Source organism: Nomascus leucogenys, chromosome 14 (genome assembly GCF_006542625.1).
Source record: "Nomascus leucogenys isolate Asia chromosome 14, Asia_NLE_v1, whole genome shotgun sequence".
Lineage (NCBI taxonomy): Eukaryota > Metazoa > Chordata > Mammalia > Primates > Hylobatidae > Nomascus > Nomascus leucogenys.
This window is the reverse complement of record NC_044394.1, coordinates 89,909,500-89,934,270: the sequence shown is the minus strand read 5'-3', so window position 1 is coordinate 89,934,270 and position 24,771 is coordinate 89,909,500. Positions and strand designations below refer to the sequence as shown.

Below are 24,771 nucleotides of genomic sequence, written 5' to 3'. Positions count from 1 at the left end.
GAGACCATCCTGGCTAACATGGTGAAACGCTGTCTCTACTAAAAATACAAAAAAAAAAAAATTAGTTGGGTGTGGTGGCGGGCGCCTGTAGTCCCAGCTACTCGGGAGGCTGAGGCAGGAGAACGGCGTGAACCCGGGAGGCGGAGCTTGCAGTGAGACAAGATCGCGCCACTGCACTCCAGCCTGGGTGACAGAGCGAGACTTGGTCTAAAAAAAAAAAAAAAGAAAAAAAGGCAGGGACACGCGCAGACACGCTCCCAGATGCTGGCTTCTCAGAGCCGACCCGGCAGTCTGGGGCCTGGGGACTGGCCACTGCTGATGGGGTGCTGGCGAGGTCTGGCTGGGCAGGGCTGGTGGCCTTGTGTGGACCTGCTGCTCTACCCACATGGGGCTGGGACCTCATGGGCGTGGGGTGATGGAGCCAGGAGGACCAAGGCAGGGTGGGCATGGCATCCCCTCACTCCAATCAACCCACTGCCCAGGTCAAGGCATGGGAAAGCACCACACTTCCTCGAAGAGGGGGCTGGTCTAGGCCTGGCGGGGCTCACCTCCAGGTGGCTCCTCAGCTCCTCACCCCAGACAAGCAGGTTCTCTGCAGAGAAACTTCAGGAAGCCAGGCCTAGAGCTGCCTGGTATGAACAGATCCTACCTACTCAGCCCATTACTGGAGGGAGCCAGGGATTGTAAGGTAAAGAGCCCCGGGCTAGGGGCCAACAGGTCAGGGCTCGCCATCACAGCACCGCACAGCTCCCCCAAGCCGCGTGGCCTCCAGAGACAGCTCCTCTGTAAGGGGGATGGCACTCCCTCCCACACAGATCCTGTAGAAGCAGCAAGAGCTTGGCATGGAGCAGACACTGTCCTAGGAAAGGGATACAGCAGTGACAGGGGAGCAACAGACACTTCACAGGACACAAATCAGAAAATGGGATGATTTCCAACAAGCCGCGGTAACTCACACCTGTAATCCCAGCACTCTGGGAGGCCGACGTGGGTGGATCACTTGAGGTCAGGAGTTCGAGACCAGCCTGGGTCAATATGGTGAAACCCCATCTCTACTAAAAATACAAAAATTAGCTGAGCCTGGTGGCGCGCACCTGTAGTTCCAGCTACTCAGGAGGCTGAGGCAGGAGAATCGCTTGAACCTGGGAGGTGGAGGTTACAGTGAGCTGAGATCGCACCACTGCACTCCAGTCTGGGTGACGGAGTGAGACTCTGCATGAAAAAAAAAAAAAAGTAACCAGAAAATGGGATGATTTCTGACAGAGGTCAGGCCTATCTCTGATCAAAAAAAAGAGATGGGCCAGGCACAGTGGCTCAGTCCTATAATCCCAGCACTGTGGGAGGCCAAGGTGGGAGGATCACTTGAGCCTAGGAGTTCGAGACCAGCCTAGGCAACATAATGAGACCCTGTCTCTAAAAAAAAAGGAAAGGAGATTTTTTCAAATTTACATGGAACAATAAAAATTTTGAAAAGAAAGGAGGGCCGGGTACAGTGGCTCATGCCTGTAATCCAAACACTTTGGGAGGCTGCAGTAGGAGGATCACTTGAGCTCAGGAGTTCAAGACCAGCCAGGGTAACATAGGGAGACCCTATCTCTAAAAATAATAAAAAAAAAATTAGCTGGGCATGGTGGCATGCTCCTGTGGTCCCAGCCACTCAAGAGGCTAAGGTGGAAGGATTGCCTGAGCTTGGGAAGTTGAGGCTGCAGTGAGCTATGAGCCCACCACTGTACTCCAGCCTAGGTGACAGAGCGAAACTCTGTCTCAAAACAAAAAAACAAAAAGGATTAGCCAGGCACGGTGGCAAGCACCTGTGGTCCCAGCTACTTGGGAGGCTGAGGTGGGAAGATCAGTGGAGCCCAGGAGTCTGAGGTTGCAGTGAGCTATGACTGTACCACTGCACTCCAGCCTGGGCCACAGACTGAGACTCTCGTTTCTAAAAAAAAAAAAAAAAAAGAAAAGAAGGATGCAAAGATCCAGCAATTGGCCGGGCGCGGTGGCTCACGCCTGTAATCCCAGCACTTTGGGAAGCCGAGGCGGGCGGATCACGAGGTCAGGAGATTGAGACCATCCTGGCTAACACCGTGAAACCCCGTCTCTACTAAAAACACAAAAAAATTTGCCGGGCGTAGGAGCGGGCGCCTGTAGTCCCAGCTACTCTGGAGGCTGAGGCAGGAGAATGGCGTGAACCCAGGAGGCGGAGCTTGCAGGGAGCCGAGACCGAGCCATTGCACTTCAGCCTGTGCGACAGAGCGAGACTCCGTCTCAAAAAAAAAAAAAAAAAAAAAAAAGATCCAGCAATTAGGCTTTGGCGGCCGAAAGGTCTCAGTGACCATTCCTTTGTCAGAGCCTGTGTGTTCCCTGTTCCTACTGCCTGGGTCACTTTCCTCCAGATACCTTCGTGCCCTCCCCTACCTGAAGCTGCAATCTCCTGGGGCGTTCTCTCTCCTTCCCTGCACCACTTTCCTCCTTGGACCTGGCCAAGTTTGGACACACTGAATAGCTTACTTATTAATCTTGTTGATTACCTGTGTAATCCTCCACAAGCAGTAGCTTTCTTTTTCCTATTCAAGGCCTTTTGTCCTTTTACTCACTGCCGTATCCGAGTGCACACAGCAAGTGCTCACTCATTATCTGTTGAATGAATGAATGAACAGAGGAGGCGAGGTCTCCACTGAGACTGACTGGTGGGAAGGGGCCAGCCACAGACAACTTGGGGCACAGTGTGTTAGGCAGAAGGAACAACAGCTGCAAAGCCTCAAGATGAGAGAGGCTTCTATGTTTCAGGATGAAGATAAGTGGGGGGCCCAATGCAGAGGTCTGTGCAGATGACATGAGAGAGATGACAAAGTGGGCCTCCTGAGCTGTCCTAGGCAGGGACCTGATGGGGTGTGCCCTCCCCCCGCCGTTCCCTCCTGCATGTCACTGGCCCTCTCTCCTTGGCCCTGCGTTGGCTGCTCCATCTACTCAGCCCCACCCTGGCCCCATTCACTATGGTCCCTGCCATTCTCTGTGTGAAATACCTTCTTGCCCCCTCAATCAGCCCGGCCCCCTTCCAGGCTGGGCACGGTGGCTCACGCCAGCAATTTGGGAGGCCAAGGCGGGCGGATCACTTGAGGCCTGGAGTTTGAGACCAGCTTGGCCAATACAGCAAAACCTCGTCTCTACTAAAAAGACAAAAAATTAGCCAGGTGTGGTGATGGGCGCCATGTGGTCCCAGCTACTCAGGAGGCTGAGGCAGGAGAATCGCTTGAACCCAGGAAGCGGAGGCTGTAGTGAACTGAGATTGTGCCACTGTACTATAGCCGGGGCAACAGAGCAAGACTGTCTCAAAAAAAAAAAAAAAAAAGAGTCACCTTCCAAAAAGCCTTCCCATCTGAACCCATCCTGACCATTCTCAGAGTCCTGGGAGGCTGGGAGGCTGTCCCTTCCACCATGGTTTTAAGGGATTTTTTTTTTTTTTTTGGAGATGGAGTCTCGCTCTGTCCCCCAGGCTGGAGTGCAGTGGTGTGATCTTGGCTCACTACAACTGTGTCTCCCAGGTTCAAACAATTCTCCTGCCTCAGCTTCCTGAGTAGCTGGGATTACAGGTGTCCACCACCATGCCTGGCTAATTTTTTTGTATTTTTAGTAGAGCTGGGGTTTTCACCATGTTGGCCAGGCTGGTCTCGAACTCCTGACCTCAAGTGATCTGCCTGCCTCGGCCCCACAAAGTGCTGGGATTATAGGCGTGAGCCACCACACCCAACCTGGGATCATTTTATCCTAAGGGGTAAAGGGACTATTTTATCTCAGAGTCCTGAGAATGGTCAAGATGGGTTCAGATGGGGAAGAAACACACCTTAGGATAAAATGATCCATTAAAACCATGGTGGACAGGGACAGCCTCCCAGCCTCATGCATGTCTCCTGGCCTTGATGTGCTGTTTATTAAGCTGTCAGAAAAAATTAGAAGCGACCTAAATGGTCCACAACAGGGGACAGGTGAAGTGTGCTCAGGCCTATGACAAAAGGCTTCCAGTCATTAAAAGGAACAAAAGGGCCAGGCGCTGTGGCTCACGTCTGTAATCCCAGCACTTTGGGAGGCCAAGGCAGGCGGATCACTTGAGGTCAGGAGTTTGAGAGCAGCCTGGCCAACATGACAAAACCCCGTCTCTACTAAAAAAATTAGCCGGGCATGGTGGTGGGTGCCTGTAACCCCAGCTACTCGGGAGGCTGAGGCAGGAGAATTGCTTGAACTTGGGAGGCGGAGGTTGCAGTGAGCCCAGATCGCGCCACTGCACTCCAGCCTGGGCGACAGGGCGAGACTCCGTCTCAAAAAATAAATAAATAAATAAATGGACAAAAGACCATTTCATGGCATGGGACTATATGTACAAAGAATCCAAGAGTCAGGCAGAATCTATTAAAAATACCTGTATTTGACAATGTACTCGGAAGGGTTATGAGATTAGTGGTGATTCTTTTTTCTCCTTTTTGTTTATCTGCCTCCTAGGCGGGGTGGATAAGAGAAGGGATGAGGCCCCAGGCATGGTCAGGCAGGAGGGTGGGTCCAGCCCCATCCTGCTGGTGGAATGTCCTGTGCTCACCAGGCGTGGGCTCCTCTCCAGCCACCGCAACCTGAGTGGGGAGAGGTATCCCCTAGAGATACCCAATAGTTGGGTCCGGAAAGCGGGGGAGACAGGCAGGTGGGACTAGCTGTGCGACCTTGGGCTTCAGGGTCCTGAGTAGAAAGGACTTTTCTATTCCATCGTCCTGAGGCTTTAAAGCGGGGCCAGGGAGCGGGCTTGGCAAACTCTCAGGTGCTGTGTACTTCAGTGACACACCTGGGAGGAACGTGGAGAAGAGACAATTTCAGGAGCCCACAGGCTGAGGAGCCCCCCAAGTCCTCAAGTCTAACACCAGAAACGGTCACTGGGGTTGCCACCTGGCCAGAGCGCCACCTCTGAGACGAGGCTTCTCGGGAAAACCTTCTCCACCCCCCTAACTTCTAAAGGCCATCCAACCTGTCTCCACTCCTGCCTGTCACCAGACCAGCCTCTGAGCCACCCTCCCTGTTCTGCCCTGCTCTGTTCCCTTGCGGCGGGCACCAGGGTTTAGAGCCGGGCCGCACGAGGCTTGCTGTCTTGTGGCTGGTTCCCATCCACTTTCTACCCAAGTCCGTGCCTTGCATGTGGAACCAGCCTGAGAGCTCCCTGTGGGCAGCTGATCAACTGCTTCCTTCCCTCCTCCCTGTTCCACTCACCCACCTCTGCAGCTGGCCGGCAAAACTTTTCTAGGTCTAGGACAGGTGTCCACACGCCTGGACACCCACCTGGAAAGAACAGGAGAGCTCTCCACTTGGTGACAGGCCAGAAAATCCACACTCTGGCCTGCCTTCCATCTCAAGAGCTCAAGAAAGAGACCAGTGGGGGCAGAGAGAGAATAACTGCATACGGGTGGACTCGCCTTGGGCCCCCCTTGCTCTAAGTGGCAGATGTGATTGTGCCCCAGAGGAGAGGGGATTCCCAGGCCAGACTGCTTCTCCCGCCCTGCCACCGTTTGGGGCACCTGGGCTAATTTGTCCCTGTGAGACCAAGGCTTGGCCAAGCCGAGCCAGCCCTCTGGCCTGGAGATGTGGGAGGGGCCAGCCCTCAAGAAACTCCCTCCATAGCTCGGGAAGTTCCATTGATCTCATTGATCTGCTGGGAGAGTCCACACCCAGCAGCAGGACTCCAGACCCAGCCGAAACCAGAGAGGGCCCCCAGGGCCGCACCCAGCGCCAGCTGCCTGCTCTCAGGGCGTGCCACCTGATGTCCCATGCTCTCCTCTCTTCTTCGCTCGTGCTCCCCACAGCCCGCTGCTGATTAAGAAGCTGCTTTCCCCTCTGCGACATCCTGTGTGAGGCCTGAGTGTGGCTGTGGCCACCTGTTTGACGGATGTGAATCCGCCCCTGCACCTCCTACTCTGATGGCAGTGGTGGGCAGGGATCTAAACCACAGAGGCAGCTGCTGACCCCTGCGGCATCTGTGCCAACTCAGATGCCTGTAGCCGCTTTGCAAGTGCCCATGTCGCCCTGGGAAGCCCAATCTCCCAGAAGTACCAGGCAGGTCCCTGGCCAGCAGCTTAGCAACCAAACCTTGGCTGAAGGGCAGTTCCATGGAGTAGGATCTAGGGGAACACAAACCAGAGGGAATGGGGGCATGAACGGAGGACTGTCGTCCCTGCTGTTGCTAAGTAGTAAAAGGGATTCAGAGCTAGCTATGGCTGGATGTGACTTTAACACTTTATATCCACCTCATTTAATTCTTACAATTACTTATGAAGTGATCGATTCGGAGTGGCCCCAAGCTCAAACACTTAAGAGTCCAAGTCCTTTGCCAAGCTCAGTGGCTTATGCCTGTAATCCCTGCATTTTGGGAGGTCGAGGCAGGAGGATCCGCTGAACCTAGGAGTTCAAGACCAGCCTGAGCAACTTAGGGAGACCTTGTCTCAGCAAAAAAACTTAAAAATTAGCCAGCCATGGTGGCACACACTTGTAGTCCCAGCTACTCAGGTGGCTGAGGTGGGAAGATCACTTGAGCCCAGGAGGTTGAGGCTGCAGTGAGCTATGATGGCACCACTGCGCTCCAGCCTGGGTGATAGAGCAAGACTTTTTCTCAAAAGAAGAAAAAAAAAAATCCAAGTCCCAATTTGCATTCCAATCTGACTGCAGAATCCTCTGCTCAGGTCAGGCCTCTCTCCCAGGACAAAGGCGCTGCCTGCTCGCAGGCTGGATGTGCCCCATCTGGGGTCAGCCTCCATTCCCCCCCACCATCTATCCTATGGAATCATAACCATCCCTCAACCCCAAGAGGATCCTCCCGCCGTGCCTAGACTCCTCCTGAAGTTTCTTTTCTGTTGCCCCTCCTGGGCCTGTGAGGATGGGGTGGAAGGTGGGAATGTATCCCCATTCTGGAGACCTTAGCCCCCTTTCACAATCCAACACCAGACTCTCTCTCCAGGGAAGTGACTGGCAGAAAGTCAAGTCCAGGGAAAAGCAAAACCATTCTGGGGAGAAGATGGACCACCTGCCTGGGGCTGGTGTGGAAAGGCCACCCCGCCCGTCCAATCAGGCCCCTTTCTAGGGCCTCCTACCTGCCCTAAAACTGGAACAGCTGTCCCCAGAAGCTTCCAGATGTTAGCTCCAGGAGGTGGGGATTGTGCTGGCCTCATCCAGGTGCCTCATGGGAGGGACTGGAATTTTATTTAAACAGCTCCCTCACTTCCTTCAAAGCTTTGCTCAAATGTCACCTTCTGGCAGAGGCCCACTCTAGCCACCTGTTAAAGTTGTAACCTGTCCCCTAGCATGCAGGTTCCCAATTGTTGCTTTAGTTCTTTTTACCCTATAGCCCGTATCACCTTTTAACACAATTTATTAGTTACTTTTACTTTCTGTCACGCAGGCTTCTCACCTTTTAGAAAGAACTTTCCACAATGGCAGACATCTTTGCTTTGTTTAAGGATCACATCCAACATCTAGAACCACACAAGAGGCATCAGAAAATACTTGAATGGGCCGGGCGCGGTGGCTCACGCCTGTAATCCCAGCACTTTGGGAGGCCGAGGCGGGCAGATCATGAGGTCAGGAGATCAAGACCATCCTGGCCAACATGGTGAAACCTTGTCTCTACTAAAAATACAAAAAATTAGCCGGGCATCGTGGTGGGCGCCTGTAGTCCCAGCTACTCCAGAGGCTGAGGCAGGAGAATGGTGTGAACCCGGGAGGCGGAGCTTGCAGTGGGCCGAGATTGTGCCACTGTACTCCAGCCTGGGTGACAGGGTGAGACTCCGTCTCAAAAAACAAAAAGAAAATACTTGAATGAATGAACGAACAGTTAAGACTGACTAGGGATTAACTAGAAAAGCTATCTGCCAATCACTGACCCCACAAAACACTGAGGTAGGACCCCACAGGGTTCTCAGGGAACTTCCCTACTCTGTCCTCAAGTCTCCAGCCAAGGCTAGGGCCCTGTGGACGTCATGCGTGGCATCCTGTTCGGAATACCCTTGTGGACCTGCCTTTAACCAAAGCTCCAGGACCCCCAGAGAATTCCAGAATTATATTAAATGTTAATATTATTTACTAGAGGGCTGGGCGCAGTGGCTCACATCTGTAATCCCAGCACTTTGGGAGGCTGAGGCAGGTGGATCACATGAGGTCAGGAGTTAGAGACCAGCCTGACCAACATGGTGAAACCCCCCCTCTACTAAAAATACAAAAATTAGCCAGGTGTGGTGCATGCCTATAATCCCAGCTACTCAGGAGGCCGAGGCAGGAGAATTGCTTGAACCCAGGAGGCAGAGGTTGCAGTGAGCCGAGATCGCGCCACTGCACTACAGCCTGGGTGACAGAGCGAGACTCAGACTCAAAACAAAAAAACAAACAAAAAAATTAGCTGGGTGTGGTGGCGGGTGCCTGTAATCCCAGCTACCCGGGAGCCTGAGTCAGGAGAATGGTGTGAATCCAGGAGGCGGAGCTTGCAGTGAGCTGAGATCGCGCCATTGTACTCCAGCCTGGGCAACAGAGCGAGTCTCCATCTCAAAACAAACAAACAAACAAAAAATTAGCTGGGCATGGTAGCGGGCGCCTGTAATCCCAGCTACTGGGGAGGCTGAGGCGGGAGAATCACTTGAACCCAGGGAGGCTGCAGTGAGCCGAGATTATGCCATTGCACTCCAGCCTGGGCCACAGCGCAAGACTCCATCTCAAAAAAAAAAAAAAAAAAATATGTGTGTGTGTGTGTGTGTGTATATAAAATTTATTACAGTCATATGGTCATGTGCCCAGATGTCCCTCTCGTCAAACTCTGGGAACACTGAGTCAGGTGTCTCGAGAGAAGGCTCCAGTCTCTGCCGAATTCCTGAAGGGTAGAGTCAGGTGCCTTTCAGCCTCCTCGTCCCCACGCCCAGAGCAGCCTCTCCTAACTCAAGAATTCGCTGTGGTTCCTGGAAAGAAGAGTGGGGTGAGTATTCAAAGCCACTTTCCTCTAAGAGGCAGGGCTGTGGGGAAGGCCACCCCAAAAGGACCCGAGCAAAGCCATGGCCACGGGCACAGCGAGCGAGGGTCTCCTTGGAATTCTTAAGGAGCCAGGGCTGGGGAGGGCAAGCAGTGCTGGTGGCCCCGCTGGGGTACGCCTGTCTCCTGCCCTGTCCCCAGTTTTCTCCCTGCAAACTGCTCCTGACAGAGGAAAACAGCATTGCCAAGCAGACCTGGCATGCCTCGCCCCAGGAGGAACCCTGAGAACGACATGACCTAAGAGAGATAGGAGGGCCTCTCAGAGCTGAGGACTGAGGTCAGATAAGTCCAGGCAGCCAGTGCTGCTCAAAGCAGCCGGCCCAGGAGAAAGAACATTGGTCTCTTGGGCCTCCATTCTGGCCCCCAACTCAGATGTCTCAACAGCTGCTTTTGACTCATCTGGAAAGACCAGGAAGAGCGAATAGCTCCCCGGGGAAACTAAACCCCTTAGATGGCTCCTGGAGGCTCTTGCCAGAGATGCGCAGATCTCCCACAGTGCGGGCAGGGGCTTGTGGGCCACCTGGCCCCAGGCAGCACTTCGTCTTCGGAAGGGAGGGTCCCAGGGCTGGGAAGTCCTGGCAGGTGAGGACATCCTCTCCCCAAGCAAGGTTGAAAGGGGGCACAGTGGCATTCCTAGAAAGTCTCCTAATGCCAACAGAGCAGCATAGGCCTGTGCTCTCTGCCCTGCCACCCAGCAGGGTGAGGAGGGTGTACCCAGCAAGCACTCCTCAGCTGAGGCAGAACTTAGAGCAGGTTTAATCCTGCGCTCTCCGACATCCCCACCACAGGAAAGACTCCCAGGCAACCAGCTGTCACTCTTGGCCCTCCCAAGGAGCAAGGGAAGCATCAAGGGCCACTGGAATGCAAGGTCCGTTTAGGAGAGTCCGCGTCCTCCACTGCTGCCCTCAATTCCTGAAAAAGGTCCTCACTGAAAAACTTCTGACCCCTAGAGACTTTTTTTCTTTTTGTGAGTTAGGGTCTCACTCTGTCACCCAGGCTGGAGTGCAGTGGCGCCATCATAGTTCACTGCAGCCTCAAACTCTTGGGCTTAAGCGATCCTCCTGCGATCCCATGTAATTGGGACAACAGGTGCACACCACGATGCCCAGCAATTTTTTTTTTTTTTTTTTTTTTTTGAGACAGAGTCTCGCTCTGTCGCCCAGGCTGGAGTTCTCGGCTCACTGCAAGCTCCGCCTCCCGGGTTCACACCATTCTCCTGCCTCAGCCTCCCGAGCGGCTGGGACTACAGGCGCCCACCACCATGCCCGGCTAATTTTTTGTATTTTTAGTAGAGACATGTTTTCACTCTGCTAGCCAGGATGGTCTCGATCTCCTGACCTTGTGATCCGCCTGTCTCGGCCTCCCAAAGTGCTGGGATTACAGGCATGAGACACCGCGCCCAGCTGATGCCCAGCTAATTTTTAAAAAAAATTTTTGTAGAGACCCGATCTCACTGTTGCCCAGGCTGGTCTTGAACTCCTGGGCTCAAGCAATCCTCCCTCCTCCACCTCCCAAAGCACTGGGATTACAGGCATGAGCCAAAATGCCCAGCCAGAGACTTTTAAAATATTACAAATTCATGAGCCATCAGCTGATTTCCAGAGAAGACAAATTCCCTAAACCCATCAGGCACTTCCAAAAGGCCCAAGTGCCTACCCAAAGGCCTGGGAGAGACCGACGCCTCTTATGCTTCATGGAAGCTGAGTGCGCCCTCACTGGGTACCTGCTGTGTGGCAGGCCACGCGTGCTGGTGACCTTTCTTATCTTCTCATCTGTGAAAACAAAGCTCAGCATGGGTCAGTGACCACACTAAGGTCACACAGCAAGAACTTGGCAAAGAACGAGTCAAAACTACACCTGAAGCCTAGAAAGACACTAAAAGTCTTTTTTTTTTAAATTATTATTATTATTATTATTTTGAGACGGAGTCTTGCTCTGTCACCAGGCTGGAGTACAGTGGCGCGATCTTGGCTAACTGCAACCTCCACCTCCTGGGTTCCAGCGATTCTCCTGCCTCAGCCTCCCAAGTAGCTGGGATTACAGGCACACACCACCACGCCCAGCTAATTTTTGTATTTTTAGTAGAGACGGGGTTTCACCATGTTGGCCAGGATGGTCTCGATCTCCTGACCTCATGATCTGTCCGCCTTGGCCTCTCAAAGTGCTGGGATTACAGGTGTGAGCCACCGCGCCCGGCTTAATTATTTTTTTATTTTTTGTTTTTAAAGAGATGAAGGATAGAAGGATGAAAATAAAGGACTGTCAGGGGCCGGGTGCAGCGGCTCATGCCTGTAATCCCAGCACTTTGGGAGGCGGAGGCAGGCAGATCACCTGAAGTCAGGAGTTCAAGACCAGCCTGGCCAACATGGCGAAACCCTGTCTCTACAAAAAATACAAAAATTAGCCGGGCCTGGTGGCACCTGCTGCAATCCCAGCTACTCGGGATGCTGAGGCAGGAGAACTGCTTGAACCCAGGGGGCAGAGGTTGCAGTGAGCTGAGATCACGCCACTGTGCTCCATCCTGGGCGACACAGGAGACTTCGTCGCAAAGAAAAAAAAAAAAGAAAAGGACTGTCAGGCAGGAGGGATATTTTTTGCTCTCTCTCTTTTTTTTTTGAGACGAAGTCTCACTCTATTGCCCAGGCTAGAGTGCAATCTCACGATCTCGGCTCACCACAACTTCTGCCTCCTGGGTTCAAGCGATTCTCCTGCCTCAGCCTCCTGAGTAGCTGGGATTACAGGCGCTCACCACCACGCCCAGATAATTTTGCATTTTTAAGTAGAGACCGGTTTCACCGTGTGGGCAAGGCTAGTCTCGAACTCCTGACCTCGTGATCCACCCACTTTGGCCTCCCAAAGTGTTGGGATTACAGGCATAAGCCACCTTGCCCGGCCTAATTTTTTGCTCTCTAATTTTACACTTTCTACAATGTTTCCTTTTTCCCACTATGGGCTCCTATTGCCTTTTCTATTTTTTAAATGAACAGCAATCACCTGGGATTATGGGCCATTTTTTGTTTGTTTATTTGTTTGTTTGTTTTGAGATGGAGTTTCGCTCTTGTTGCTCAGGCTGGAGTGCAATGGCATGATCTTGGCTCACTGCAACCTCCACCTCCCGGGTTCAAGCGCTTCTCCTGCTTCAGCCTCCCGAGTAGCTGGGATTACAGGCATGTGCCACCATGGCCAGCTAATTTTGTATGTTTAATAGAGACAGGGTATCTCCATGTTGGTCAGGCTACTCTCAAACTCCTGACCTCAGGCGATCAGCCCAACTCGGCTTCCCAAAGTGCTGGGATTACAGGTGTGAGCCACCATGCCTGGCCTTTTTTTCTATTAATGTTGTGGTATATTAAAAAGTTATTTATACTAACGGGTCTGGCGTGGCAGTTCACACCTGTAATCCTAACACTTTGGGAGGCAGGAGGATCACTTGAGCCCAGGAGTTCAAGACTAGCCTGGGCAACATGGCAAAACCCCCTTTCTAAAAAAAAATACAAAATTAGCTGTGCATGGTGCTGCACGCTTGTAGTCCCAGCTACTCAGAAGGCTGAGGTGGGAGGATCACTTGGGCCTGGGAGGTCGAGGCTGCAGTGAGCCTCCATCGCCCAGTGATTCCACCACTGCACTCCAGCCTGGGTGACACAGCAAGACCCTGCCTCAAAAAAAGAAAAAAAAAAGTTACTAACAGCTGGGCACAATGGCTTACACCTGTAATCCCAACGCTTTGGGAGGCTGAAGTGTGAGGGTCACTTGAGTCCAGGAATTTGAGACCAGCCTGGGTAACATATGGTGAGATCCCATCTCTACAAATTAAAAAATATATTATTAAAGAAAAAAAGAATTTGGTCAACTTAGTTTAAAAAAAAGAAAAAGAAAAAAAGAGAAAAAAGTTACTTTTTTCTGTTTTATTTATTATTTATGAATGTAGTGTCATTTTCATATAATTAAAAGCATATTAATCTGACACCAAAGGGGAAACTCCATTGCCTCAAGGAAGAATGGGGATGCCAAATGACCCTGGACCCTGGAAACCCCGTCCAGGGGCCCCCACAAAGATGGGCCCAGTCTAACTTCAGAGGAAAGGCGTGAACTCTGATTAGAAGCTTAAGAGCTGAGTTTTGAGTTCTGTCTGCCACAGCTAGCACTGTGGGAAGATCGCCCAAGAAAACTAAACCCCAAAGCTCAGTTCATAAAATAAAGTTGAGACATCTCTCCCACAATTCTCCTCGTGCCTCTGCTCACACAGATTCAGTTTTCCTCAAATGCCATTTTTTTTTTTTTTTTTTTTTTGAGACAGGGTCTCACTCTGTCCCCAGGCTGGAGTGTGGTGGCGCCATCATGACTCACTGCAATCTCCACCTCCTGGGCTCAGGCAATCCTCCCACCTCAGGCTCCTGAGTAGCTGGGACTACAGGTGCACGCCACCATGCCTGGCTGATTTTTTTTATTATTTGTAGCGACGAGGTCTCACTATGTTGCCCAGGCTGGTCTCAAACTCTTGGGCTCAGGCGATCCTCCTGCCTTGGCTTCCCAAAGTACTGGAATTACAGCCGTGAGCCAATGCACCCAGCCTCAACTGCCACTTCTGACCTTGGCTTCCCCCGGGCTGAGCCACAGCTCTTCTGTGGCAGCTCTGCTCTTCCTACCAGCGTTTCCTTGTCACCTTGACACACCCATTCCCTCCCTGCCCGCTCCCTGCTCAGAATCCTCTCTGTAGCCCCTTCAAGAGAACTCAAGTTTCTCTTGAACTACAAACTCCTGCAGGGGGTCCCTGGAGCCCAGGTTAAGGCTGCCGGCAGTCGCATACGGATCCCCAGGGGAAGGGGCACCCTCCTCACTCAAAGCTCACCTGTTCAGGTGAGAGCCTCAAAGCGCCACTCTACAGCTCCCCTGGTTACGGTCAGTTCTCCCCACAGCCAAGGCCCAGTGTGTCCACCAATCGTCCAGCCGGAACAAACTAAGACACACTTTCTTTGGCAAGATATTATTTTCCACTTCTCTCCAAATCCCACAGCGCAAACCCCACCCGTCAGCATGGAGGGGAGACTGGGTCTCCGCACAGTCATATGAAGGTGTCCAAAGCCGCCCCGGCTGGAGAAAGGCCGGAGACCGAAGTCCCTCCCGCGGGCTTCCTGCGTCCGGGGATTAGGAGGCACAAAGGGCCGGCAGGGACACAGCCCAGATGGCAGGGGCAGGGGCTAAGCCGCCGGGGCACCGCGCTCCGGCCGCCGCCTGTGGGGAGGGGGTCACCGCAGACGCGCGTCGCCAACCCCGCTGGCCTGACGCCTGCACGTGGGCCCGGGGACTCCGTCTCTGCCCGCGGTGCCCCCCGCACCCCCAGCCGACCCGGGCACCTGTTCTCCTGAGCCAACATTATTGTGCAAACCCAAGCCCAAGTTTCAGTCATCGCGCGGATCAGGCAGAGAAGTTCCCCGCGGAACTTTCTACAGGTGTCTCTCTCCCACGCCAGCACAGCGACGCGGACAGGGGCGAGGCGCGCGGACCTGGGCGCAGCCCTCCCGCCCTGGCCCGACAGCCCAGGGGTCCTGGGCCTCCCCGGCCTCCCCGCCCCGGGTGGGAGCCCCGAGGGGGCGGGCCCGGCTGGGCGAGTCCCGCGCGCACCTAACCTGGAACCCCGGGCCGGCCCCCGCCCGAGGCCTCGGCGTCCCTCGGCGCCCACCGCCGGCCCCGCTCGCTCCGCCGCGCCTGCCCACCGGCTGCTGGGCGGCCGTCTCCTTCCTGCTCACCTCCGGCGCGGCGAGCCTGGGGCGGAGCCGCGCTATTTACATAAAGGGCGAGCCTGCCGGGGCCCAGCGCCCCGCCCCCGGCCCGCCCCCCAGCTCGGCGCCGCTGGGGCGGGGGCACCCTCGGGGGTGGGGGCTGCGCTCCCGCCAATCCGCGGCCCCGGGGAGCGCGGGGCGGGGCCTCGCGAACTGGCTCGGGGCTCCGCGGGCCCGCCCCGGCCTCACCTGCGCGCACCTAGACGCAGAACGGCACGCCGCGCCCAGTGTCCCACCGCCTCCCGCAAGCGGAAATAGTTCCCGGAACGCCCGCGGTCCGGGGCCGCCTCTCAGACTCCAGGGGAGCCGTCCCTCCAACTCCCCGGAGCTGCCGAGGGAGGGGCGGATCCGGGCCAGCTCCTCTGCCAGAGCCCAGCCCAGAGAGGGTGACCGGGGGACGCAGGGCCGGGTTTCCAGCCCCACGAGAGGGATGGTGTGGGGACCGGGTCGTCGCGGCGAGACGCCTTTCCTCGGGGGGGGCGCCCACCTCCTCCGTGTCGGCCGGAGGGTCTGCAACAGCGGGTGGAATTTTTAGCACAAGCGAGGGAGGAGGTTGGAGCGACGAGAGGCGGGAGCGGAAAGGGCGCGGAAGCCGGGGCTGCAGCGCGCTCCACTGCCCAGCTGCAGGTGGCGCCTCTCGCCTCTCGCCACCCGCACCCCGCTGCGCCCAGGGAAGGGCCGATGGCGCGTCTTCCTCCCTCCTCCCTCCAGGAACCCTGCGACGTCCCATCCCCTCCGACGCAGGCCGGGGAAAGGCTCAAAAGGTTCGAGGTCGCGTTCCTGCTCTCCTGCGGGCTTCTCTCACTCTTAGATCCCGCATCAGAGGAAGCGGCTCTCCTTGAGTGGGCAAAGCAGGGGTGAGGGGCTGGGGGCAGTTCCACTGACAACGGCACGGGGGCGAGAGGGGTTTACCCAGTACATACAGAAACAGCAGAAAAGACATCTTTTTAATGGCTTTGGCTTTATGGCACGAAGCAGGCACCCTCTCATTAAAGGCACAGAGTCCTCTCTTCTACCCCACCTCCTGAGTCCTTAAAATCGAGTCCTGAGTTCCAGAGGGGTCACTGCAAGGCAGCAGGGGAGAGGGTCACAGTTTCACTCTGTGAGTATCAGACACCCAGGCCCAAGGCCCAGACTGGCCTCTGAAGCTACAGGGTAGAGTCTGGATACAGGAGGCAGCCGAGATGGTCCCTGAGAACAGACAGTCCCGGTCCCCTGGAGCAAGCTCCATCCCCTGCAGAGCTGTGAGGTCAGTGCTCCACATCCTGGGGCAACGTGAAGTCCCTGAAGCTGTAGAAGGAGATGTCACCATGATCCACCAGGGCAAAGATCAGAGGGACATCCCCACTCTGGTAAGATAACCGCTTGAGGCTGCAGAGGTCTGGGACAGGCTCATCAAATCTGCAGGGACAAAGGGTTAGAGTGAGACCCAGCCATAGCCCACTCCTAAGCTCTATGGCTCCCAGAGAAGAGATTCTACAGAAGGAGTTGGGGTGCAAGAATTCTGGCCCAAGAGCTCTTCTGTCTGCAAAACACAGGACTCTGATGAAGAGGGCCCCAAAGCCCTGGTTGGGGAGGTGCCAGGAAGAGCAAGGTGCTCACCACTTTCAGCCTGTAAATCCCCACAATCCATATCCCTTCTGCTGGGTGAGTCCTAGACTAAAATGGCATTGGAGAGAGACTACCCTAAAATGCCAGCAATGAGGAGCTCAGAGTAGGGCAGCACAAACTGGCTGTGTGGCCTTGTGTAGGTCACTTAGCCTCTCTGGACCTCAGGTTCCTCTGAGATTGGCACACTGGCCAGGGGAGTACAGAGGAGTCCCACTTGGTTCACAGGAGAACTGGCAGCAGCTGGGGGAGGGGCAATGCTGGCTCACTGCATACCCACTAATGCACATCCGGGCATAGGGTTTGCCAGGGTTATTCTTTCGGAATGTGGCCACAGCGTCGGCCTGGTAAACATCAAAGCTGATTTCCAAGCCCCCAGACTTCTCCAACAGCCTGACAATACAATGAGAAACGTTATGACATGAACTCTTCTCCCCAACCTTTCTTTTCCATCCCATCCTTTCCCTCCACCAGTTCCAGGAAGCAGCCTCACAGAGGTGCCACTTGAGGGTTCGGGGCTCTGAACGCTTGGGCTAACCCACTGGTTGTTCTCCCTTTTCCCTAGACACACACGAACATTAGTTATTGCTCAAAGCTAGGCGTAGGGGTAGGGGTCCCTGGAACAATCCTCTAGCTTACACCTTACTTCAGGAGCCAATTCCTAACCACCAACTCCTGGCGGTCAAGGTACTGCAGAGACGGCACTGCTTGGAAACTTACCGGGCACCTCCATCAGCAAGGTGTGTTGTCTGCAGCACAGAGATATGCTGAAGGACCATGGCTACAAGGACACAGAAAACAAGGTACTGGGGAGGGGAGTCACATTTCTCAGTCTGCCATCTAGTTTAGGACCGCCAGATTTAGCAACTGTTTTTTTTTTTTTTTTTTTTTTTAAACGGAGTCTCACTCTGTTACCCAGGCTGGAGTATAGTGGTGTGATCTTGGCTCACTGTGACCTCTGCCTCCCGGGTTCAAGCAATTCTCCTGCCTCAGCCTCCTGAGTAGCTGGGATTAGAGGTGTGCACCACCACACCCGGCTAATTTTTGTATTTTCAGTAGAGACGGTTTCACCATGTTGCCCAGGTTGGTCTCGAACTCCTGACCTAAGGTGATCTGCCTGCCTCGGCCTCCCAAAGTGCTGGGATTACAGGCATGAGCCACCGTGTCCGGCCTAGCAACATTTTTTTTTTTTAGTATAAGCATATCCCATGCAATTTTTGGAACATACTTATACTGAAAAATTATATTTATACTGAAAGTCAAATCGAACTGATCTGGCAACCCTATCTAGTTACCTACAATCTACCGTGTTCCCATGAAGGCTTTAAGTAATTTGGAATCCGTTAACACATTTAGCTTATGCTTTCCCCATTGGTTCCCTGGGCTTAGAGCAGACAGCAAGCCTTTCTTTCACTTGGCCAAGAAGGCACCTCCTTTCCCCATCTAACAGGTTGGGATCACAGCTAGTTGGTGGCCAAGCCATCTACATGCATGTTGCTTATCTTTTTAAGGATATGGTCATAGTTTCCACCCCTCCTTACCTCTCCTGACTCACCATCTCTAAGCCTTCCCACACAGGCCCTGCTGCAGCCGAGGGAGAAATGACCGTCCTTGTGGGTCCGCTCCCTCCTCCCACGTCTTTCTTAAGCCTCAATCCATCCCGGTTCATCCATGCCCTTTCCAAAGTCCTGTGATTCCTCAGCTGCCCAGTGGCCCTCAAGGATGTGGCAGGCTGAGGGGGTACCTGGGGAAACGGCCTGGCTGGGACTCAGCAGGGGGGTGACGGGCTGGCCCCACAGGTGAGGGGCCCGGCTCTGACTCCTCTGCAGGTGCCGCCGCTGCAGCAGCTCTTTGTACTCCCGCCAGCTGGAGCAGCGCTGCACCTCAGGATCGGAGTTGACGTCTTCCCGGAACCGCGCGGCCTCCGCGTGGTGCTCCCGTTCCCGCCTCGACAGCTTCTCCTTGCGCTGGTTCAGCTTCTGGCACCAGGACTCAGCGTCTGTCTCCCGCCCAGCCACGTTGGCCGGGAGCAGCTCTGGGGCTGGGGCGCGCAGGAGGGTGTGGCGGCTGTCTGAAGCCATGTTGGGGAAGGAGATCTGCTCGAAGTTCCAGCGCCGCTTACTGGCCCCCGTGACTCCGTTCTCGGCTCTGCCACTCTCCCAGCTGCACCCCACCCCCTCCCTGGCCGGGCCAGGGCTGGGGCCCAGGGACCCCAGAAGCTGAAAGGGGCCCCCTGGGCCCTTTATGGGGCTTGACTCCTGGGGTTTCTCCTCTGGGCATTGGCTGGGCTGGCTGCAGGGAGGTGGGCTGGAGGCTGCCAGACTCTTGGGTTGCAAGGAGTTGTCCAGGGCCTTGGCCTTCTTATTAACGGACCTGAGGGACGTGGGGGAAAAGCAGCACATCTGCCCCTGGTTGCTAAGGTGCACACGTCCCATGGGAGCTGAAGACAGGTCCCCTATTGTCTCCCTGAGCCTGCATGGGAACTGCCCAAGCCTAGTTCTTAGAAAGCCTGTGCATTTTCCAAGGCCCCAGACACCAGCACTCCCTGGGGGCAACCCTGATGTGGGCATTACCAAGGGCTAGAGCTGCTCCTCTTTCTCTTGCCATCTCCATCCTCCAAGTGCTGCACACTGGCATCCAGGTTAAGCTGCCTCTCATACGGGGACAGGACAGAGCTGTGGGGTGAGAACAGTGGGTGGGCCGCTGATCCACCTCCTCAGCCTGGGGATCTGGTGGGATGTGTAAGGAAACGGGCCAAGGGGACAGTCAGTGGGCCAGGATCAGAGCCACACCTAAGGGCTAAGGCCCTAAGCAGACCCCCATGAGGGGTACAGGCCCAGCCAGGGGGCCCAGCCATGTGCCTCTGCCTAGGCAATGGCCCAGAGGAGCTAGCAAACTTGGAAAATATAGGAAAATAAAAACCTTGGATAACTATTGTTAACATTTTTCTTTTATGTACACACTGACTAATCTCTCTCCATATATTTTTTTCTAACAAAAAAGGCATTGTATTAGCATACTGCTTTGTGATCTTTTTTTCACTCAATAATATATTGTGGACACAGCCCCCAGTCACTGCAGCATTCTTCCCTGCTGTGAATTTTTTCCTTTTTCTTTTTTCTTTTTTTTTTTTTGAGACAGAGTCTCATTCCGTCGCCAGGCTGGAGTGCAGTGGCGCGATCTTGGCTCACTGCAACCTCCACCTCCCGGGTTCGAGCGATTTCTCCTGCCTCAGCCTCCCGAGTAGTACTGGGACTACAGGCGCGTGCCACCATGCCCAGCTAATTTTTGTATTTTTAGTAGAGACAGGGTTTCACCATGTTGGCCGGGATGGTCTTGATCACTTGACCTCATGATCCGCCCGCCTTAGCTTCCTAAAGTGCTGGGATTACAGGTGTGAGCCACTGTGCCTGGCCTCCCTGCTGTGAATTAAGGCTTTAAGGCTATGCTGTTCAAAAAGGAGCCCCTCGCGACAGGTGGCTATTTAAGTTTGCTTTTTTTTTTTTTTTTGAGATAGAGTTTTGCTTTTTCACCCAGGCTGGAGTGCATCGGCAAGATCTTGGCTCACTGCAACCTCGGCTGCCTGGGTTCAAGCAATTCTCGTGCCTCAGCCTCCTGAATAGCTGGGACTATGGGCGCCTGCCACCACACCTGGCTGATTTTTTTTTTTTTTTTTTGTATTTTAGTAGAGACGGGGTTTCACCATGCTGTCCAGGCTGGTCTGGTACTCCTGAGCTCAGGCGATCTGCCCGCTTGAGCCTCCCAAAGTGCTGGGATTACAGGCGTGAGCCACCACACCCGGCCTATTTAAGTTAGATTTAAATACATTTAAATTAAATGAAATTAAACATTCAGTCCCACAGTTGCTCTAGCCCCATGTATTAGACATCACAGACACGGAACATTTTCATCACTACAGAAAGTTCTGTTGGACAGAGCTGTTCTAAGGGATAACCTCTCATTTGTGTGAGTCTGCCTCTTGTTCAACTCTTGTTTACAAGTATACTGATTTTGCACAGTGAGTGTGTTCTGTGTGACTCCTCACTAAATGCAAGCTCTGTGAGGGCAGTGATTTTGCTCTTCTGTTCTCAGCGATGTGTACAGGGCCTGAGCCCCAGCAAATAATAAATATCGATCATTCTCACAGGTGAAGCACTGTACACATCCACGATTATTTTCTTAGGATAGGTTCCACTTTCAGAAAAGAAAAGATGTAGATCTGGGTGTGGTGACTCATGCCTGTAATCCCAGCACTTTGGGAGGCTGAGGTGGGAGGATCATCTGAGGTCAGGAGTTTGAGACCAGCCTGGGCAACACAGTGAAACCCCATCTGTACTAAAAATTAAAAAAAAAAAAAATTAGCCAGGCATAGTGGCACACACCTGTAATCCCTGCTACTCGGGAGGCTGAGACAGGAGAATTGCTTGAACCCAGGAGGCAGAGGCTGCAGTAAGCTGAGATCACGCCACTGCACTACAGCCTGGGTGACAGAGCAAGACTCCGTCTCAAAAAAAAAAAAGAAAAGAAAAGAAAATATGTGCCTGCTTTAGAGCTTTTGTGACATACTGTAACTGCAAAAGCTGTACCCGTTTCCACTCCAAGTCTGAAGGTCTCTGCCTTTTACCAATGTTGGATTACTAAGGTGATGAAGAAAAAAACATTTAACCTGGCATAAAAAATGTGAAACCCTACTAATGGTAAATTTCTCACCCAGTCCTTCATTTAAGCATACACTCTACGTATCTGCCTGCGCACCTACTAAGCGCCAGGCACTGTTCCAATCCTGCCTCTCAGTGCTCACACATAACTCAGCTGCAAGCGCAGGTCATCTGAAGATGGGGCTCGAGTTCATAAACCAGAATAAAATGAAATGACCTGGATTCCTCCCAACCTGCCTCTCTCAGAACGCTTCCAGCAGAGGCCCCCAGTCTGTGCCCAAGGAACTGCACTCCAGCCAAGGGTTCCAGGTACGGAGAGGCCATTTTCCACCGGAGACTAGTCAGCCAGGTCCCAGGACTAGAATATGTGGAAGGGAAACAGGAAGAGGATTTACCTTGGTTGGAATCGTCGAACCACATAACCCAACCTCTTCAGGTGGCTGAAGACCTCAAAAGAAAAAAACGAAAGCTCAGATGGCCACTGTTGAAAACACCAAATGGTTTCTCCAGACACAGGCCATCCCCACAGCCCTCTCTGCCCCTCCTGTACACCCCCAGATTCTAAACCCTGTGACTAAGGTTGGACCATGCTTCATTACGAACACCATCCCTAAAGATCTCAGGCTCTGAATTCCTGTCCTCCCACTTACCTTACTCGGCACAAATGACATTTAGCCAAATCCAAAAAAACTGATAGCCATGAAACCAGAAAACCACTACGCCCTGAAATACTTGAGTATTTTGATACAAAGCTCACAAGAGTGAAGCTGCCCATCAGCATGTGAACAAAGCGATGGCAGGTGGTGGGCATCTCTCCAGCCCCATACCTCCACAGATGCGGGTGGAAAGTTTCTGGTAAGGAGCCACATGTTCAACCTTGCGTCCCTGTGTTCATATCAGAGGAGCACAGACAAGAATGTCCCCCATCCTGCTTGATCTCAGCAGGCTTCAGCACAGCTAACCACTTCCTCCTTCAAAGACCTTCTTTTGGCTTCTGTGATGCCACTTTGGTTTTTCTCCTGCATCACCAGACACTCCTCGGTCTGTTTCTGCTTATCTGTCCCCTAACCTACACAGAGAGCCCCAGGGCTCAGACCCAGCCCTCTACTCTGAAGACACTCCCATACAGCCCAGTAGTTTAAATACCATCCATGTGCTCATGGCACCCATGTTTACATCTAGCCTTGACCTCTCCTCACGCTCCAGACTTGGATTCCAATTGTCTGTCTGCTTGACACTCACTTGGATGTCCAAGAAGCTCCTCAAAATTAACTTATCTGAAACAGAGTTCTTTCGACTGGTCTTGTCCTCCCAAATCTGCTCCTCTTCATTCTTCCCACTCAGAAAATGACAGCACCCTTCATCCACTGGCGCATGCCCAAATCATGGGCGGTAATCCTGGGTTCTTCTCTCTCCTTCATCCTGACATCCAATCCATTGGCAAAGTCCTATCCATTCTTTCTCCAAAATATTTCTGAGATTCGTCTATTTTTCACTCACTGCAACCCTACCCACCCCCAACCTGGGACAAGCCCCTAGCTTCTCTCACCTGAATGAACAGCCCAGTCTCTCTGGATTCTCTTCCCCCACCTTATCTTCTGCCAGCACTGGGGTCTATGTGAAGCCAACAGGCCACCACCACAATGTAAGCCTCGTGACAACATAGCCCTTGTCTGCCCTGCAGCCCCAGCATGTGACACTGTGCCTGGCACCTTATGGGTACTTGTCAATACTCATTGATTCAGTGGATGGGTGGCTCCTGGAGGCGGGGTGGTGGCAGATACCTGGTACTGCAGGAAGGTCACAGTGTGGTCGGTCAGCAGCAGCTGGTAAGCTTCCTGGATAGACAGTGGCAGGTCTTGGTGGAAGAGGTGGATGGAGCCCTGGAAGTGGGGCCAAAAGTTCAGCTTATGAGCCCTCACTGCAGTGCCACAGAGGAATGGGGCAACTTCCCAGCTCTGATACCTCCCCCTCCCCCTCTCAGCAGCGCATCAAGAATGTGGCCAACCAGGAAAGTGGGGCAGCATCACTAATGTGGATTGGAATCCCTGCTCCCTGCAACGTACTACCTCCTGCTTTAGAAGTTCGGTTATCAGTTCTCTAAAGATCGGGTTGTGTGTGCTTTTTCTCCGATAAAACGTGTCCTTCCCGTTCTTTGGTCCCAACTCCTTCCCCACCTCCCGGGCCCCACTCACACACTCCAGAAGATACAAGGCCTCTTCCGGGTGAAGCCGCTGCCGGCCCTGCTCTGAGAAGCCCATGGTCTGCCAGAATTTGCCCTGTGTGGGGCCCAGAGCAAGTGTCACAAGGGAGGGAGGAGGGCAGGGAGGGAGGAGGGCAGGGAGGGAGGAGGGCAGGGAGGGAGGAGGGCAGGGAGGGCGGTCCCCGGTCCCCGAGCCCGCCGCTCACCGCGGGAGACTTCAACTCCACGAAGCCCTCTTCCGGCCTCCACTCGGCAGCCACCAAGCTGCCCCTGGCGAGGAGTGGAGAGGGGTCTGCGTCAGTCCATTCAGGAGGCCCCGCGGCCCGCCTCGCCCCCGCTTCCCACATCCCCGGGCCTGCCCCTCTCACAGGCGCTCCACGCGCTGCTCTGCCAGCAGCTGCCAGAGCTCTTCCCGGCACCGGCGCAGCCGCTCGGCCTGAGCCGCCGAGCCGTCGGGCAGAAAGTCCTTGGGGCCATGCGAGCGCTGGGGCAGCTTCTGCGACCGCGAGCGGGAGGCGAAGAGCTCCTGGGCGCTGGGGGAGAAGGGGACGCGGGGTCAGCGCCGCGCATCGGGGGCCGCCCGGCCGGGTCCCGGTTTCCCTACCCGCGCTGGCCCCGCGCCCCCCACACCCACTCCGGCCGGGCCGCGCCGCACCTGAGCACGCGCCCCGCGGGAACCTCCACGGCCGCGGGCTCGGGGTCGGGCTCCATCCCGCCGCCACCTGCCGCTGCGCGCGCCGCCATGCCCCACCCACCGCCGGAGCTCCGCGCTGCCCTAGCGCCCGCCGATCCGCCCTGCCGCGGCAGCCCCGCCCCCTGCGCCGCCCCAGCCCGCTCTGCGCCCTCCTGACTGTCCCCGGTCCTAGCGCCCGCCCGGAGACGAGCGCCCCGACGCCGGGTCTGGGAGCTCAGCCCGCAGGTTGCTGGAGATGCAGAAGGCCCCTCTTTTGCCCCCAGCCCTCCTCGGGGCTTCTCTCCAGTAAAGCCTGAGGAGCCGGCGGCTGGAGTGCAGTGCGAATGGTCACACGTGTGACCGCCCCTCCGCAGCCCCGCGTTGCTTAGTCCCCATCGCCCCGGCTGGGCAAGGAGGGCAGAAGGGCTCAGGGAAGGACTAGCGGAGGGTGTGCAAATTCCGACTTTGCAGGCCCAAGGCCACCCGGGAACTGTCAGGAGCGGTCCGGGGAGGTTCGCCGTTCCTTCGGTGTCTTCCGTCCGGTCCCAACGGCTGGGCTCCGAAGCCAGGTTTCGAGGGCCGGGGGCGGGAGGCGCTGTCCGGCCCACGACAGTGCTGAAGCGCCACCTCCGCCCGGCACGAGCGCCTCCTCGAGGCTGGGGTCCCCGCACCGCCCCCGCGGGCCGCTCTGGTCCCGTCCGCTAGGTGGTGCCATTGCCCGGCCAGCGGCTGCGGGTGGGCGACGCCGGCCGCGGGCGGGGGGTACTGCAAGTGGGGTCCCGCGTCTTGGTTGCCAACCCCCTTCACCTTACG

The 24,771-nt window shown here is 54.8% G+C and overlaps 2 protein-coding genes across 7 annotated transcripts in view; both read right to left on the bottom strand.

Annotated features, from left to right (window-relative positions):
• LLGL2 (LLGL scribble cell polarity complex component 2) overlaps window positions 1-14,781 on the bottom strand; it is a 49,923-nt gene extending 35,142 nt beyond the window's left edge. The window contains exons 1-2 of one of the 2 annotated variants that reach the window (XM_030828362.1): window positions 14,664-14,765; window positions 7,433-7,496 (exon numbers count right to left, since the gene is read on the bottom strand). The gene's annotated coding sequence lies outside the window, so the exon portion shown is untranslated. Of the gene's footprint in view, window positions 1-7,432; window positions 7,497-14,663 lie in introns of both variants that reach the window. The other variant, XM_030828361.1, reaches the window with a different exon arrangement.
• A 961-nt stretch (window positions 14,782-15,742) lies between these two features.
• On the bottom strand, window positions 15,743-24,646 carry TSEN54 (tRNA splicing endonuclease subunit 54). Of its 5 annotated transcripts, none has more exons than XR_004033416.1 (12): window positions 23,941-24,646; window positions 23,654-23,818; window positions 23,492-23,555; window positions 23,278-23,361; window positions 22,867-22,965; window positions 21,478-21,530; window positions 21,011-21,061; window positions 18,998-19,099; window positions 17,980-18,797; window positions 17,145-17,205; window positions 16,701-16,817; window positions 15,743-16,217 (listed from the first exon to the last, which is right to left on the bottom strand). XR_004033416.1 is itself a non-coding variant. In XM_030828354.1 (12 exons), exons 1-12 carry the CDS (start codon window positions 24,027-24,029, stop codon window positions 16,067-16,069), a joined length of 1,665 nt encoding a protein of 554 aa, XP_030684214.1. In that variant the 5' UTR covers window positions 24,030-24,646; the 3' UTR covers window positions 15,745-16,066. The 5 variants fall into 5 exon arrangements, 2 of the variants coding, with proteins under 2 accessions (XP_030684214.1, XP_030684215.1); XR_004033418.1 differs by having other exon boundaries at window positions 15,745-16,217; window positions 17,145-17,595; window positions 18,169-18,797; XM_030828354.1 differs by having other exon boundaries at window positions 15,745-16,217; window positions 18,169-18,797.
• Window positions 24,647-24,771: the final 125 nt, after the last annotated feature.

Excerpts from the sequence above, each read along its gene's own strand:
- TSEN54 (XM_030828354.1), bottom strand. The coding sequence starts at position 24,029 with ATGGCGGCGCGCGCAGCGGCAGGTGGCGGCGGGATGGAGCCCGACCCC. Across the intron at positions 18,798-18,997 it reads AGGAGCAGCTCTAGCCCTTG|GTCCGTTAATAAGAAGGCCA; the intron begins GTAATGCCCACA and ends CACGTCCCTCAG. Across the intron at positions 16,218-16,700 it reads GCCCGGATGTGCATTAGTGG|ATTTGATGAGCCTGTCCCAG; the intron begins GTATGCAGTGAG and ends TTGTCCCTGCAG.